Source organism: Anser brachyrhynchus, assembly GCF_964034855.1.
Source record: "Anser brachyrhynchus genome assembly, chromosome: 5".
Classification (NCBI taxonomy): Eukaryota; Metazoa; Chordata; class Aves; order Anseriformes; family Anatidae; genus Anser; species Anser brachyrhynchus.
Window position 1 is genome coordinate 53,954,106 of NC_137699.1, and position 16,916 is coordinate 53,971,021.

A 16,916-nucleotide genomic window follows, 5' to 3' on the forward strand; every position below is an offset into this window, starting at 1 on the left:
AAACCCTGCATATAGAATTCGACTACTTTGGTCATCACTTGGAAAAGTGAGGTTTTGTGGCAACATGGAGACACCGTGGCAGTTTTATAATGTTTGAGAGGAAGTCAGGCTTTTATGTCCTTGGGAAAAGCTATTTCAAGGCAAATTCTCAGACACTGGAATTGGGTCTGAGGCACTTGTCTTTGACTGAAGGTCTCTTGTTTTGTATTTCTGGAGTCACTTGTCATTAAGTGAATGTCACTTAACACTCTCTGATCACTTAATGATGAAAGTGAAGTTCATCAAACCACACCTGCTTGAATGAAAAATCAAAGTAAGATGTTGTGAGAACAATGGTTTAGATGTTGCTCTCCATTGTAAATGTCCTGCAGAAGGTAAGTGCTCTGAGAAACACTGTGGCAGTCAGCTCCATTTCACTTGGACCAAAGAAAATCTTCTCCTTCTGAACAAGAAGTTGTTGATTTGCTCTCCCACCCTCTACTTTTTTTAACCAAGCTTAGTCTCCTAAAAATTCAGTGACTGTTAAAACCATACCTGGACCAAGTACTTTTTCTGGTGGTACAAGAACCCTCCTAAAGCCACAAGGCACCATGATGAGTGGAGGACTTTGTCTGGGGAGTCCAAGAAATTCAGTAGCTAGTCTAAAATATCTTCAACTATATATTCCTGAAATTAAAGTCATAACAGGATTATTGGACGACTTTTTCTCAGTGTGAAAACTGAAGGTAAGCAAAAAAATAAAGCACTACTACCACAAAGAAAATTGAAATCAACAGTGAAAACACCTTCCTAGCCTTAAACCTCAGGTCTCTGTTGTAGTCTCAAGAAATCAGAACAATGTATGAAAAAAAGAGAAAATCTCTTATTATAATCTTTCAAAATTTCTTGTACAGAAAAGAAAAGAAAACAAATCTTGGCTAAACCAGTAAACCTGAGAAAAATTGTGTGATTTATTAATTTTTTTCTTATGTTCATAGAAAATATGCAAACTTACTGACAGTTTTTCTGATTAAAGAGATTTTTTTTTAAATCAATATATTAAAGTTGAATAGCTTTTCTAGATATTTTGATCAATTCAGTTGAAATTCTTTGCAGGGTTACATACTGTTCTGTAATGAAATTCGATACAGAAAAATGTTAAAGGGTTATAGGCTATTTTACAAAAAAAGCCCAGTACTAATTGGCTGAAAAGTCAGGTTTCAATCTCCATATTAGTGCACAAAAACTGAGAGAAAGAGTCAAGTGAAGCATAGAAGCATACTTTGAAACTTCAGTAGAAGGAAAGAACATAATACAACAGGATATTAAATAATCAGATCTGTAATAGCTAAAAGAAACTTAATTTTGTATAATTGCCAAAATAGCAGTTTTGTGTCAAATAATGAATGATATTATAATAGGATTGCTCTGATACTATGTTCTAGTTCATAAATATCAGGATTTATTGTTCCATAGTGTATATACTTTAAGGTGATATAAAACTTAATTTTCACCTCTTGCATACAAATCTTTGTATTCATTGACAAAAGAAGTGAATATCTCGTTGCAGACTGCCTACATTTTATGTGCCGAATAAGTCAACGGTAAGATTTTTTTTTTTTCTAGTCAGTTTTCTCTCAGTGAGGAAGGGGGATATAGCAGATTTTCTGGATCTCCGAGTCTGTTTTGTGCAGGTCAGATTCTGCCATAGAACCAGTTTGCCTTTGGGAACTTTTTTTTTCTTTTTTCTTTCTAGTGGACTTGGTGGAATTGTTTGTGACACAGCCTCCCACTAGCTGTACGTGTGGGAGCATAAAAGCACAAGGTGCATAATAGTTTTTGTACTGAAGTAAGGCTCACTTTAACCTTCTGTTGTGGCTTACCTGTGTGATATTATTAGCTACCACTGTTCTCTTCAGTGCTAGTACAGCTCTCTGAGGAACTGTAGGGATGTAATGCCAGATCTTCAAAACAGCACAGCAAGTACTTGCATGCATTAATAATCGTCAAATTTTTATATTATCCAAGCAGAATGTGAAGAACAGTATGAAAAGCAGTGGGAATTATTGATGCCAAATGCATTGAATGTGTGGCTTCACAATTTAAGATACTTATGTGGGAAGTAAGCAGTTCTATAGTCCTGGTTCACATTAACTTGCCAAGTGACAATTTTCAGTCATTCAGTAGAAAATATATATTTTTTGAATATGTAATGAATGATAGGTCATTATTTTAGCTTAATAGGAACTATTTTAGATTTCCACAGTGATCTCACTGATTTACTACCACATATTGCACTAAGGAAGGTCTTTCCCTATATATGAGCCTGTCAGAGATTGTATTTCAAGTACAGAATGAACATGACATAAAAGAATGATTTAGCATTTACTGCTGTATTCTGCCTGTTAAAAAGAAGCAGTACTCAAGCCAGGAAAGAAATCCACAGGATTTTCCCTTCTCTCTGTTTTTCTCCTCTTTTGCTCTCTTCCTTCTGCTCCTGTCCAAGTTGTACACTTTGCATGGAATGATGAGAAACAGAAAACACTTGGAGGAGGAAGTGCAAAAACTACAGGTTAAACTATGGCTTCTCATTGCCAGGGGTGAAACTGCCATAGGCTACAGAAGACCAGCTTTTCCTTACATGTTAGAAAAATATCTGTGAAATACATATGTGAAAGTACAATTTTGGAAGATCCATAAAGACCTGAAGGGTTGTGTCAAGTACATGTGTAATAGAGGAAGAGCTTATGTCACAAGTTTTCAAGTAGATTTCAAGTTTCTTTTCAGTGTGAAGACCCTTTCCTAGTGAATTTAAGGTTGTTGATTAATGGTTTATTTCCTTGTTTTCCTTTCACAGGCTGATGAGAACCAGTCCTTCCACTCCCTCAGGCCACAGGATGAGAACTGCTGCTCCGTGGTTTATACAGACTCCTTTGGAAAGCAATCTAAAACAGTAGCTTTACTCAATAACTTTTGCTGCACTGATACTACCCAGAGCAATCCCATATTCTATTGTCCAAAGCATGTTTTAATGAAGGAAAAAAAAACCATAAAATATCTCCACTGGTGTCTTTTATTAAGTAATGCAAAATACAGTATTAATTATGACACTGCATGCATTTTAGACAATATAAATGCAAGCCTACAGAAAATGTGACAAAGAAACCCTCAATTACTTTTGAGGTAGTATACAAGGAAAAATAGGAAAGCAGAAACACAGTGGATTAAAAGAACAAAATATTGGTATCACTTTGTGCATACATTAGTCACTCATAAATACATTTGTATGAAATAACTTAAGATACAATTCCATTCTTTTTAAAAAATATACTTCTTCAAATTCACGATTCTTGTTAGTTTTGTTTTCATATGACATTTTATGGTATTTTATCAGGTGGATTTATTTTTTTTTGTCACTGGCGTCATGATTGTACCCTTTTCCTCCAAGAGTTTAGGCACAGATGGCCTCATGCACAAAAATAAATAAGAAACCTGCTTGAAGGGAAAAGAATCCTGTTCAAATAGCTTAGGATAGTATAATAAATACCATTTTGTTTATAAAAATATTTCAGGTTTATAAAAGAGGGGAGGGGATGATCTCCCATGTGGAAAGGATGTTAAGTGAAAAGTGCTGTATAACATTTTTGGAGAGATTTTGTTTTAAACATATAGTACCATTATGAATATATATTTTATAATAATCCTGTTTCTGAGAACCTTATGTTCACTAGAAGTATCAAATGCTGTTTGCTTCCTTTTGTGTGTTGTCTTATTGCAGTTCTGGAAGATGCCTAGTTCAGAAGGGTTCCGTATAGTTGTGCTTTTGTAAGGCTGTCCTTCCGACTCAAGCCAGTACTTCCAGTCCGTTGAAACTGCTGCTGTTTGCTGTGAATACCCGAATGGCTTCCTTGCTCCATGGAAGACTGGTGGATTTCTGAAGCCTCCATCGAACTCTGATTGAGGGACTCTGCCGAGCTGTTGGGGCTCACGTCCACGTATTCTCTTTTCAACACTGGGCTATTTTCAATGTTTTTGCTACTGCATAACTGGACAGTGATCCTTTCATTTTTTTGGTCTCTTGATTCTTTTGTTTTGTAAGTGGGCAACTTGTCCTGCTTACAGCTAGTGCTGATGTCAATGTTCAGGCCACTGTCTGTTCTCAGGAAGCAAGAATCCACAAGTCTGCTTTGGCAGATATCATCTCCCTCTGAGCAGCTATCTGCTTTGTAGCTGGCATAGATGGGGCTTGTTCGACTGTCTCCCTTTTTAATCGGGCTGCTGTAGTACTGCTCTGAAAAACTGCAGGGCGATAGCCTGCCAGTGTTCCTGTAAGAGTATGCACCAATGTCCTCCACGCTCAATTGCCTCCATCGCCCAGGCAAGTCTTCTTCTGAAAGGTGGGTGCTCATTTTCTGATTCGCTAAAGCCTGCTGTGGTGTCATGGCTGAGAAATGAAAGGGTTCGTTTGCATAAGGAGGCAGAGTCCTAGTGAAAGTGGGCGAGTTCTCGTTGTCATCAGCAAGCTCCATGTGCTGCGCAGGTTTGGACTTGGCAAACCTGGGGCTTCCCTGATGCTCGTAACCTGCAGGTGACTTTCTTTCAAAGAGTTCGTCTCGGTTGCTCATGTAGATCGCTTGCTGAGAGGCTGTCATTGTGTTGGCTTGGGCGTTCTCCTTCTCCTCGGATGTGACACTGAAGCTGGAATAGGAGCTGGAGGTCGGCAAAGAGGTAATATACTCTGGGAAGGCTTCGTGAGAGAAGCTGGAATGGAAACCATCTTCTTCGACAGTACTGTCTGTGGAGTTTTGGGACCGCAGGAACCCCACGTCTTTCACTTGCGTGTCCACACTCTGCCTCCTCTCCCTCCTCCTCTCCTCAGGGCAGTAAAGGGCAGTGTCACTGCAATAGATGTCTGACTTGTACTGGGGCCTTTGCCCAAGTTTTCCAGCAGAGTCCTGAAATTCCCTTGTAGAGGGGCTTGACAAGTGTGAAGACAAGCTGTTTGGGTCTGGTTTTTCCAGTACTTTGGCAATGACGCAAGTGGGTATGGTGTCCGCGTAAGATGTGTGGCACAAGGGGACAGAAAGGCTGCACCCATGTTTTTCCAGATGGATGCTGACTCTTTCCTGAAAGTCAGATGGCAACTGCAATACAAAGAGATGGCAGGGGGAGGGGATAGGAGAAAAAGGTGCATATCAGTTCTGGTGTCTCCTTGGGCTTATGCAACATTGATAGAGGAGTGCAGTTTATGACATTACATAGCTCACCATATACGGCTCTTTGACTAATGTGATGGCCACAATCTCTGTGCATTTCTGAAAACAAATGTAATCAAATTAATTTTATTTATTTACTTAACATTTGGAAGTCTTCATTTGCTTCCTCTCACGGAAAACACTGAAGCTGAAAGGGTTGCTTCCTAATTAATTGAAGTTGGATAGAAATGAAGTAAGGAACATGGTAAGCAATGACCTTAAAAAGCCAGGTGGGGAATTACAGCCTACAGCAACACTTTCCGAACAGTGTGCATGTGTGTGATTTGAAGTTGGGGTGTGGAGGTCTCTGCTGGGGTGAGGAAAGAAGAGGAAGAGGTCAGATATATTCTGTTCTTTTGCCTTTCTTTGAGCTTCTCTTGCATCCAGTCCAGAGCCAAATTGTCTCCTGCCCTTCAGTGCTGTGTTTTATAAATGATGTTATTTGAAGAGGCAGGATAGTTGGTTTCACTGACACTTAAAGCAATGGTACTGGTTGCTGTGAGAGGAGTGTTTCTGTGCTGGGAGGAAGCAAATGAAACCAGCTACCTTGCCCCAGAACTTGGACCCTGCTTATCAGGTTGACCATCCTTATAAGCCTCTCAACATACCCTCTTCCAGCAGCTGCAAGTGGCTGCTTTTCTAGTTTCTTACTGCACCAAAAGAAACAAGAGCTAAGACCTAAAGATGCATTTTGATTCCTGTGGTGGACCACTCAAAATTAACCCATAAATCTATTATGCATCAAAAATCGTATAGTTTCTAGGGAATGATGGGATCGGCTCTGTGGGCTGCCATCCTCTCATGTGGAGCAAAAGAGGTTGAAAGACTGCATTCTGTGGTGCAGCTCAAAAGCCCAGTAGGTAAATCTTACATAGGTATAACCAAGCATGATACTAATCATACTTTTTCTGCTTGGCTCATTTCAAATCTCTACTGATGATTCTGCAGGAATACAAGTGACTGCTGCATGAGATCTCTCCCTCAGTATTTCTTGCTGGAAATCAAAGAACTCATGTTTGGGCTAAGTTTGTAACTGGATTTGTGACTTTGTGACAAGGTTAGCTCCCTTGATATCCATGTTGATTTGTGCCGCTTAAGAATATAGCCCCTGAATTCTTGGCTGCACTGTACTCGGCTCTAATTATTATTATTATTATTATTATTATTATTATTATTATTATTATTATTATTAACTAGAAATCAAGTTGCTCTTTACCAAATAGATAGTGGTTACTCTTCTATCCCCAGTTATCACACTCCCACCTTAACTTTGTTTCTCTAGAGGAGACAGCCCTTTAAATATTGAGGGAGTCCCCCTCAGCCCCTCTCTTTAGGCAAGAAAAATTCAAGGTGTCTATTGCCTCTAATGATCTAATATTATATAAATTGTGAAGTCTCTCTTTTAGCTTCACTGGGAACAGATTAAAGTTGGTTTAATCCCCAAAATTCAGTGTATTCAGTATGGCATGCTGTGAAATGGCACTCTTGTTAGTCTGGAGTAGGATGAGAGCTTTTTCAACCAACGGAATTTCTGTTATTTTAGAATAATCATTATGTTGATAATTAGCTCATATATCTTCCACTGGAAATAAAGAGTGCGATATTGCCAATCTGCTGGCAGACAGCAATATTAGTCAGAGTAAGTACGGATGGAACAAAGATTGAATAAATGGTTTGTAAAATAGGGCTGCTGTAAATTGCCACAAAAGTGACAAAATGAAATACGGTTCATTTAATATGAAATTGCTGTATGGGTCAACTATCATTTAGTATCCTGTAACATCACTCTTTGGTCTATTTTGTATACATTATTTAGATTATGAAATGCATTAAGAAAAGGTTTTTTTGTTTTGTTATTATACTGGAAACTGGAATTACTAAAATGATATTGCTATCACATTACTTGTCTTACTATAGTTTAGGTTTCTGGATAATATACAATACTTCAACAGGCAATAATTGTGCTTGTAAGGAATTTAGTGACTGTGACAATGCATTCACACTTGTTACATTAATAAAAACTTGGAGTTAGGAGTGGAGTCTGCCCATTTAACTGAGTGTATGACAGTCTGTGAAGTTATGGGAGGTCCCTTTTGTGATGGTTTTCTGCAGGTGAACAACTAAGTAACTTTAAGGTCCTAATTATTGCTAATAGGCAGGGTGCTTTTGGTATGAATAATGTGATGATGACTCCTGGATAGGAGTTGCTAAGGAAAGTCAGTTACTAGGAAAAAATAACAGGATGATGGTTAATCTGGAAGTTTTATCTCAGTTCCAGGAAATCATTGCCCATTTGACTGAAGAGTGTTGATCTATCTTTGTCAGTTTTGTTTAGTGCTCTTAAGCAGTCTACTAGCTTAGAAATGGTTTATACATTTCACATGCAATTTTGACATAATTCTGTCACAGAATCACACAAGAGAGGCCATCTGGGGGGGGACACTAACCTGATGGAACTGATAAAAGGAACGCTTTTCTCTGTGACCTTCAACAAGCAAATATACATGAGGAAGGAGCTGTTGATTTGAGTGGAGTCCTACTTCACTAAAGACAGCCTTGTTCATGGAGATAACATTTGCTTCCCCTTTAAGGAGTTTGTTTCTCATGCCTAGCTTCCTTGGAAGTGAAGATTATTAATTAAAGCTTACACCTTGGAAATCAATCATCCAGTGCTCTGGTTGCTTCACAAAACGATATTTGTTCTGTCATTCTGTTTTAAAATTCAGGTTTATAAATTAGCTGGACTGCAAAATAGCTTCAGGAGGAAAGCTGGTTATATCAGAATCTCTGATGCCTACAGGTTGTAATTTCCCCCCTCCTCCCCAACACCAACATTTTGCAGTCCAGAGTTCTCACCACTTTGGTTTTAATAAAACCTTTACTTTTCAACATGGTCAGCAGAGACCCCATTCTATTGTATATCAAAGTTGTGGGAAAAAGAGTGCCATGAAGTTACATTACCAGCTGTGATTTTGTCAGCACTCTTTCCAGCTACACAGAATAGCAGCACCCTTCCACTTGCTTAAAGAATGAAAAAAAAAAAAAATCACAACCTTAAGAGCAACAAAAGTTCTGGAATTGATACATGTAAAAGAGCCTATTTTCCATAAAATATTTATTTATTTATTTATTTATTTAAATATTCATCAGTTTTAGTCACATTACCTCAGAAAGTTTATGTGCCCTGTCATAATTCTTGCTGCACTGGAGCAATTGAGCAGCTAAATTGCAGTCCTTCCTATAGAGCTCCTAAAAAAAAAAATAAAGAAAGAAAAGAAAAAGAAAAAGCCTGTTTTAGAATTTGACGGGGAACTTTGGAGCATACTTTAACTTTTAAAATCATTAAGATTCTGTGTTTCTTGTGTGTTTCTTGTTTGTCCCTTTGCTCCGTGAGGGTTGATAAAATTACCAGAAATTAAAAACTAGCTATAGAACAGTAATCTGCATTTCAGAAGATGCATACTTACCATTAGGAACTTGACTATACTGTTAACATGCATGGAGCTATGAAGGCTAAAATAAGCATGATATTTTAAGCAAAAAGGAAAATTTAAGAACTGTCAATTTTTACTGAGTGTTATTGAGATCAGCACTGAGGTAATAGTTTATAAAATGATGAAAAAATCTTATGAGACTGTGGGAGAAATTCACTGCAGAAATATAAATTGTATATTTTTTTAAATGTCCTTTGTCTCCCTATGAAATATTCTTGCTGGTTCTTGGCTCCTTTCTTATCTTCCAGAATGTAACTATACAAATACATTAAATCTCCCTGCAAACATTTGATGCTAAAGAACAGCACATTTTCCTTGGATAAGAAACTATCATGAGAATTTTACAAAGGGAAAAAGAGAATTTAGCAGGCCAGTTAAACTATTTTTGTATTGAATGGCTCCCACAGCCTATCTAATGTGAAAATTCAGTACAGGGATTTGCCCTTAACTCATTTTTCACCTTAATTTAATTGAATATACATGGTTGTTACTGTGTCCTTCAACCAGTTTCTTTGGGTCCCTGGAGGTAAGAGTTATATGTTGCTTCTGATCAAGGTGCCATTAAAAATTAAGTTGGCTTCACAAGTTGACTTTATAGGTGGGATTAGATGAGACAGACAAAGCATAAATGACTGTGGACACTAAGCCATGTTAACCTGTAAAAATTAGAAAATATTTATAAGAAAAAAGTGTTAAATATGGATTTTTTTCTGGTGCTAATATTATTTCATCGCATGCGCATTTTTACTGTTTTACTTGTTCCTTTTTGGATACATTTTCTTTGAAAAGGACAGACAGAAATTCTCTCTGTTTAGAAATATAATTTTAAATGTATTCTGCAATAATAGGCTCAACAAGATGTTCCTGGGAATCTGTGAGGCATGTGGGTAAATGTATTTTTCTCATGAATATTAGTTTATTTATGTCTTCATATTCAAGGACCCTTAGAAACTTTTTCTGTGTGTGTGTATGTCTGTCTGTGTCTGTGTGAACATTAAACATGCTACTTTCTGCTTTAAATATACTGGGGAGATAGATTTCACTTATGTAGGTTTAAATTCTATGTTAGTACACATTATCTTTATTCCTTAAAATAGATGCAGTAGGAATCCAGGAATTCAACTTAGAAGCAAAATCTGTTGCACATGCATGTGATTCTGACACGTTACATGCACATTAAATGCATAATACATTGCTGTAGAATGGATAGCATAGACAAGTACCCCAGGTCCCTTACGGCGCACAAAAATGAAATCACTCCAAAATCCAATACTTTCTTTAAAAGCTTTGGGGCTCTGTTTCTGTGAAGTGGTTGTCATGGAGAGTACAAAAACCATTTCTGGCACTTTATTTTTAGCTACTTTAAAAATTACTACCAAAAAAATTACATGTGATTTGGATGTGCCATATGTATGTTGTTCTCAACATGTTAGGGCACACTGTGTGACTGGACAGACTTTGTCTTAAATACTTACCTGGATGGTAACTAGCCACATCTGTGGCAAGCAAAACAATAATCAGATCCTAATTCCAAAGTGTTTTCCATTCTCTTAAATATAGTTTTGCATCAAAAGCATCATTTTATGTGTTCACCAATGGAATAGGGGGAAATAAAGTTGGAGGAAGAAATACTGGCAGGAAAAACATGTTCTCCCCTGGTGGGAGTCTTCAGTTTAACACCCTCTCTTCTTATTAGACATAATATTAATGGATTGTTTCATAGTTCTTTATTTTAAAATTTGGAATTTATCCTTTACTTTTTTTAGTGGCACCACAGAACTAAGGGCAGAATTTTGTCTGTGAATTGACATCAAGTGTGACGCAGTAGTACTTATATTTGAGGCTTCTGTACTGTAATGTAATATTCAGCATGGTTCACAATAATTCTGATGTCTTGGAAGAGTACTCTGTATTCCAGGTCAGTCTAATCTGCCTTTAAAAAACTATCAATATTGAAAACAATTCTTCAGATGTGGGCTCAAACCTGACTTCATGAAGTAGAGATAATGCATGAATTCTTATTATGAAAGCTTTACCATTTCTTTCACTTCCATTTTAAATATGAATTAACTCTACTGATTTCAGCTGAAATTAGTCTGGATTTATAGGTGTGCTTCCAAAACCCAAAATTAGCCCATTGAATTTACCAAGTTCATTTAGTTACAGATAGTGGAATTATGAAGTATCTATTGTTTCAACGGTTTCTGTAGAGATAAAAGATCATACTGTGGACTCTGCATTGGATAATTGCATTGGTTAATCACATAGGCACAACTCACATCAACAGACATGTTAATTGCATCAGATGACCCCTGCTTTGATTTCTTGTGAAATATGGGAAGATGGCAATGTGTTAAAGCATTAACAGAAACACATCTTCTGTAGGTGATTTTTTTTTTCCTAAGTGTCTAGGGAATGGCACAACAATGAACTAAATGTCTGCAACTTTCCTTTCTTTGCTGTCTATATTAGGTTTGTCCCTGGAAGGATTTCATGAGCTCAGTTGCCAGCTGCAGAACACATGCCAGGTTCCAGCACTGTTTAATGAGATGCAGGGTGACAATCACAAAATATATACCCTGTTTCATTTCACGGAGATAGGTAAAGTGTTAAATGTGAACCATAGCTGGGGAAAACCTGGCTCCCTCTGTGATAATCTGAATGACCAGGTTGGGTCAATCTTATTCACTACTAGCAGAGCTCTCTCATGCTGGGCAACACGTGTCAGTGAGCAAATACTGAAAGATTAGAGGAACTGTGGGAAATGTTGGGTTGTACACCGTGCCTACAAGCCTTATGATGAATCCTCACTTGAGACATGTTCATGCAGTAGCTCAGAGCATGCGCTTCTACTTGTCTGCTGTACTAGACCAAAACCAATGGCAAATTCATTGTGGAAATATTTCCATTTTTTAGAATATATTTTTAATCAGGTTTTGGTTAGACATAAGGAAAAAAAGTGTCAGTGAAAAGATTCACTCCAGCCCCTTAACTTTAGAAGAGTCAAAATTACAAAATGGTGAGAACATCAAACATGAACTTTAACTGTAGGTAACGTTACATTTAATGTAAACATTAAGAAATTATTCTATAACTACATAGGAAGTGTATTGCCTAATTTACTTCTGAGTATAACCTCAAGATGTATTCATAATTAAATACTTACATTGTCTTCTGACAACTTATCTATCGTCACCTTGGCCTCTATTAAGTGATTATTGAGTGCAATTATTTCATGGCTCAAAGCCCGTTTTTCCTCTTCGTAATGTTGACCCTATGAAGAAAATGGAGTAGTCAGTATTTTTTATACTGTCAGAATATTTCAGTAAAATGCCCAAAGCTTGATGTCATTCTCAAACCTAGGGGAAAGCACAACAGATCAATATCTTTTTTTTTAATTTTTTTTTTTTTGCTATTTTCTCTCAGCAGATAAGGTGATGTGCTTTGAAAACACAGAGGTCAAATTAAACTCACACTAGGTACCTTCACAACAGGCTCTAGCTAGCGTGTGAAAAAGGATTCAGTTCAGCTTCATCTGTTCCTTGTTTGATGGAAGCCAGGGTTTCTAACCTAGAAGTGACTTAGGCTGCTCTTGGCTTTTGCTACAAGAATGTTTCAGTTATGCCATTAGCTCCCATTCTCATTGGGATGGAAGAACAATGTTTAAAGAGGAAAGTAGCTGTGCCTGAGCCAATTTCTTCTTAGCTGTTGACTGTTCTGGCTGCTTTAAAAGTCCTGAATGTGGTTGTTCATTTCTCAAGATGAATGTTTGCCTGACTGCGGGGTTAGCACAGGCACTAGCAGAATGTGACCCACTGGAATAATAGGAAAATAATCTGATTCAAGCTTCTTTCTGCCCGCCAATTTAATCTTGTTACCGTAAAGTTGTAACTCTTTATTATAAATGCAAAAATTCAGCAGGAAAAGTAAAGTGCCACTGGACCTTCCCCCTTGTGTCCCAGTTTCATATTGCAGCGTTTGTTGCACCACCTCGTATAAAAAAAAAAAAAAAAAAAAAAAGAATGATCATTTATAACCCTGCCTCCAGCTTTACATTAGTAATGAAAAGTATGGTAGGTTCTGCGTACTGTATCTCAGATCAAGGTATCTTCTCTGTGCTGTATGAGACCATGATAAAAAGGAGGCTTGCCAATTATCTGGAGTGATATTTTAAAAAGCAGCTTCTCAATAACAGAAAGTAGGGTAAACTTCAATGTACATCTGTTTTGTTTTGTGAAACTACTCCAGTGACAAATTCACAATCTCACCTTCCATTCTAAAATTGTTAGAGTAATTTGTGAAGGATTTTCTCCAGCAGGCTGATCATGTTAGCTACTGAAGTTTCCCAAATGCCATATTGCTGGGGTCACACAAAAATCTTCCATCAACACATGCTCGGCATTGTCAGCTAATTGACAGCGATGGGAGCATTGTGTCTTGAAGTCTGAACGAATATCAAGGTTAATTATCCAGCTGCAAAGCACCAGGCTATATTATATAAAAAAGGGTGATTACATTGGAAGTGGCAACTCATCCTAAATCGCTGTTTAAAGAAAAACACTTTCTAAAATGGTCTAAGTGAACCCATATCTTGCTTTAAACAGTGAAGATATGATTGAGGGGTCACTGGCCTAGACTGTTTTAATATCAGCTTTTCTACGGACTGGCTGCTCCCTGCTGTTACAAGCCTGGAGCCTGGTGTAGGCTCAAAACTCTCCTGTTTTCTTCCCCTTTGATCAGTTCACCAGTGCTCTTGCTGGCTGCCTGGGGATTCTGTCATGGAAAGCCAAAGTGTAGCTTGGAGAGCTTGCAGGAGTGGCAACCTCACTGGTTTGAACAAGACGCATGATCTTAGGGGCTATGTTTTTTAATTAGGCAGATCGACATGGTTTTATACGAGGCCCTTAACTCTCATTGATTTTAATGGGAACTAAACAGCTAGGCACTTGGTAAACCTCCTGGACATCTGTGCACCTCTAGAAATCTGTCTCCTTTGAGAGCGTGACTGAAGATTACATTTTCAAAGGTATTTAGCTGCGTAATGAGGTAGACAAGTGCTATATTGGCATCTCCAACTACCTAAATACCCGGGGAAAATGTATCCCCTCAGTTTTCTAAATTGTTTCATGCTTTTGAAGGGTCCAGGTCCTCTGAGTACAGACTTAATCTTCCATATAACTTTGTATTGAAGATTTTATCAATCCTTGCATGAAAAGTTGTCATCAATGCCAGGGCAGCTGATTTGTGGGACCTCTTTTTGCTCTAAGTCTGATTTCAATGCATGTTGCCCTTGCCTAACCAAACTGAACTTGGCTTAATATATTTTGCAGTTCAGGCAAGATTGCCCAATCTAGGATTTATAGGCTTCAGCACAGACAGGAACTCATAAAAAGGCAACAGATTCAGGCTTTGGAAACAGTATTTTCCATTGCATTAAGTAATGCTGAATTGACTGAATTATGGTTTCCTTTTATTCTAGTTACTGAAGCTTTTGGGCTGACATTTTCCAGACTTTGTATCTGACCAAGTAAGATTTAAAAATATATTTTGGATTTGTTGAACTGTAGAATTCACCTCAGTCCAAATGTATATTACATAGGCCAGGAGCTAGACACCAAAGTTACAGCCATCTCATCCATGCTGTGGAGGATTGGGAATGAGAAAGAAAGGCTAGTCTCAGTTTTCTTCACCAGTTTCTGTTAGCATCTTTCTCTTAAAATCAGTGTTGTTGACATGAGCAAAGAGCAGTTTGCCCCACTGTGGCAAAACGAGGTGGACTGGACCCTGAAAGGCTTTTCTGTATTGACCACATGTTCTGTGTCCCCATCTTTGAAAGTTCAGGGCTTCAGCCAGATATGAGTGTGGTGCAGTTTTGGCAACAACAGAGCAGAGGCTTAACCCTGAGACCAGCTTGGGGAAAGCAGTGCAGCTGGAAGATGTGGCATGGTAGTGCTGGATAACTGCATTAAAAGGACTGCTGAGTACTGGCAAGTGCAACTTTGAACTCTCCAGTTGCAGTCAGGCGGTCATTTTTTCAGCAGTGATTATAAATGATGGAGTGGGCTGAAAGGACAGCCATCATAATATCAATGCTATGATTACAAGTTACAAATAGAGATGCTTATTTTACTTATAGCCACCTTCTGCAGAACCCTCTGTGCCTGGCATCTCTAGGATGCTTTCTTCTCCTGCTCGTCCACAGTGCTGGTGACCTCTCCTCTCTCTCCTTTTGGCACAGCTTTCTGTTCTGCAGGTGCTAACAACCTATCTCCTAAAACTCAGTAACAGATCAAGTTAATGGGGTTATTGATATGCCAACAGCTTACAGCTGGGCTGAGGGCTGCTGAAGCTCGATCCAAAATGTCGTGCATTTTTGTTCAGGAATTTTTGTTGAGTCAGCTCAATGCGTCTTGCCCTGGCCTCCTCCCTTGGCGCAGAGCCAGCCTGAAAGAGTACAGTGCATGGTGTCTGACTAATTTGCCAGAACTGCAATCATGTGCCCACGTCTGAGTCAGACCAAATTAGTACTGCTGGGTGACTCCAGTGCTGCACAGTGCTGATACTCATGTTGGGGGATGCATGCGCTCATGGTCGTGGCTCCTAGCCCGAATTTAGCATGGGCCTCACTGCCTCCTACTCAGATCCCTCCTGATGAAGGAATTGGGTACCTACTCTTCCCAAGGGAGTCTGGAACCTTCTCTATCTGTTAATATTTATCTATGACAGTTGCAATATCCCTCATATCTTCACAGATCCACAAAAATATAAAGTGTGACTTTCAAAGCTCCCTGGTATTGCCTGGTCCCTGTGCCTGTTATTATGAGTGGGGTGAAAAGAGTTTTGATAGGTTGATACAGCATGAAATACTTAATAGATAAGTGCATTTTGGTATGTGACAAAATCTGGATGAAAAGATCTGCTCGAAGCTTTTCTTATGTATTAGGACATCAACGAAGACTCCTACTCTAGTCCTTCAGCACAGATGGATAAAATGTAATGAAGTTGGTCGTCTCTCTGGTAATGTTTTACTTTCCCTTCAGTGCTTTCCTGTGTTCCAGCAGCTGGAGGGTGTCCTACCGTAAAGTGTCAGCTTTTTGGTCAGGGCTAGGCTTGGTACTTTGCTGTCCTGCGGGAGCACTGAGATGTGTACAGACCTTTAGAAAGCAGTCTCAGTTTTGCAAATGAGCAATGCTGCTCTGTGGAAATGTCAGCCTTCTCAAACATAGCAAAGTAAATCTGTTCTTGATGTTCCTGTAAGGAACATTTCAACAGATAGCATTTCAATGCTGTCACGAGAATAACGTCATGGTAGCAGTGACCATCAGGACAGACCAGCAGCATTCCTTCGGAAATGCCTCTTAATAAGTGACACCTGAATGACAAAGAAAGAGGGAGAGAAAATTGTTCTGTTACAAATACCAACAAAGTGGTACTGTTATCCCATCCGGAGTGCCTGGACAGAGGTTTACCCCAATAAAATAAAAATAAAAATTAAAAAAAATAAAAAATTCTCTCTCTCTTTTTTTTTTTCTTTTTTTTTTTTCCTTTTTTTCCTCACTGCTGTGCTTTTCCAGGAGGAAGACAGCACTTACACAGGAGAAATTCCCCACCTTCAACACTGTTATATCACTGTTTTTCTCAGAGAGTGCCAGTCATGTTCTTTTCACTATAAATATTAATAGGTGCTGTAAGGTATCTGCTAAGCAGCTACAATGTATTTCCTGTTATTCTGTTGATCTTAGTTGGTGGACAAGTGTCTTGGGGATATATTTTCAAAACAAGGTCTGTATATTTTATGGCCATATTTTATATTCCCTTTGAAATCATCCCATGAAGAACAAAACAGAGCAGTAGCTGAGACACAGAACTGGTAGGAGTGGCTGACACTCCAGAGGGTTGTGCTGCCATCCAGTGGGACCTGGACGGGCTGGAGAAATGGGCTGTAACCACGTGAAGTCCAACAAGGGGAAGTGCAAAGTCCTTGCACCATGGCAGGAACAAGGCCAGGTAACCATGCTGGGGGCCACCCAGCTGGAAGGCAGCTCTGCAGAAAAGGATTCAGGGGTCCTGCTGGGCACCAAGATGAACATGATTCAGTAACGTGTCCTTGCCACAAAAAAAGACTAACATTATCCTGGGTTGTCAGCAGTTCAAGAGAGGTGATCCTTCCCCTCTGCTCAGAACTGGT

The 16,916-nt window shown here is 38.7% G+C and overlaps 1 protein-coding gene across 4 annotated transcripts in view; it reads right to left on the minus strand.

Moving 5' to 3' along the window:
* Window positions 1-3,036: 3,036 nt before the first annotated feature.
* The window catches only part of BEGAIN (brain enriched guanylate kinase associated), a 161,382-nt gene continuing 147,502 nt past the window's right edge, over window positions 3,037-16,916 (minus strand). For all 4 annotated transcript variants that reach the window (XM_080593899.1, XM_080593898.1, XM_080593897.1 and 1 more), the window contains 3 exons: window positions 11,895-12,002; window positions 8,400-8,483; window positions 3,037-5,123 (listed from right to left, as the gene is read on the minus strand). In XM_080593899.1, the coding sequence (XP_080450025.1) occupies window positions 3,771-5,123; window positions 8,400-8,483; window positions 11,895-12,002 (1,545 nt within the window). In that variant the 3' untranslated portion in view covers window positions 3,037-3,770. The remainder of the gene's footprint in view (window positions 5,124-8,399; window positions 8,484-11,894; window positions 12,003-16,916) is intronic.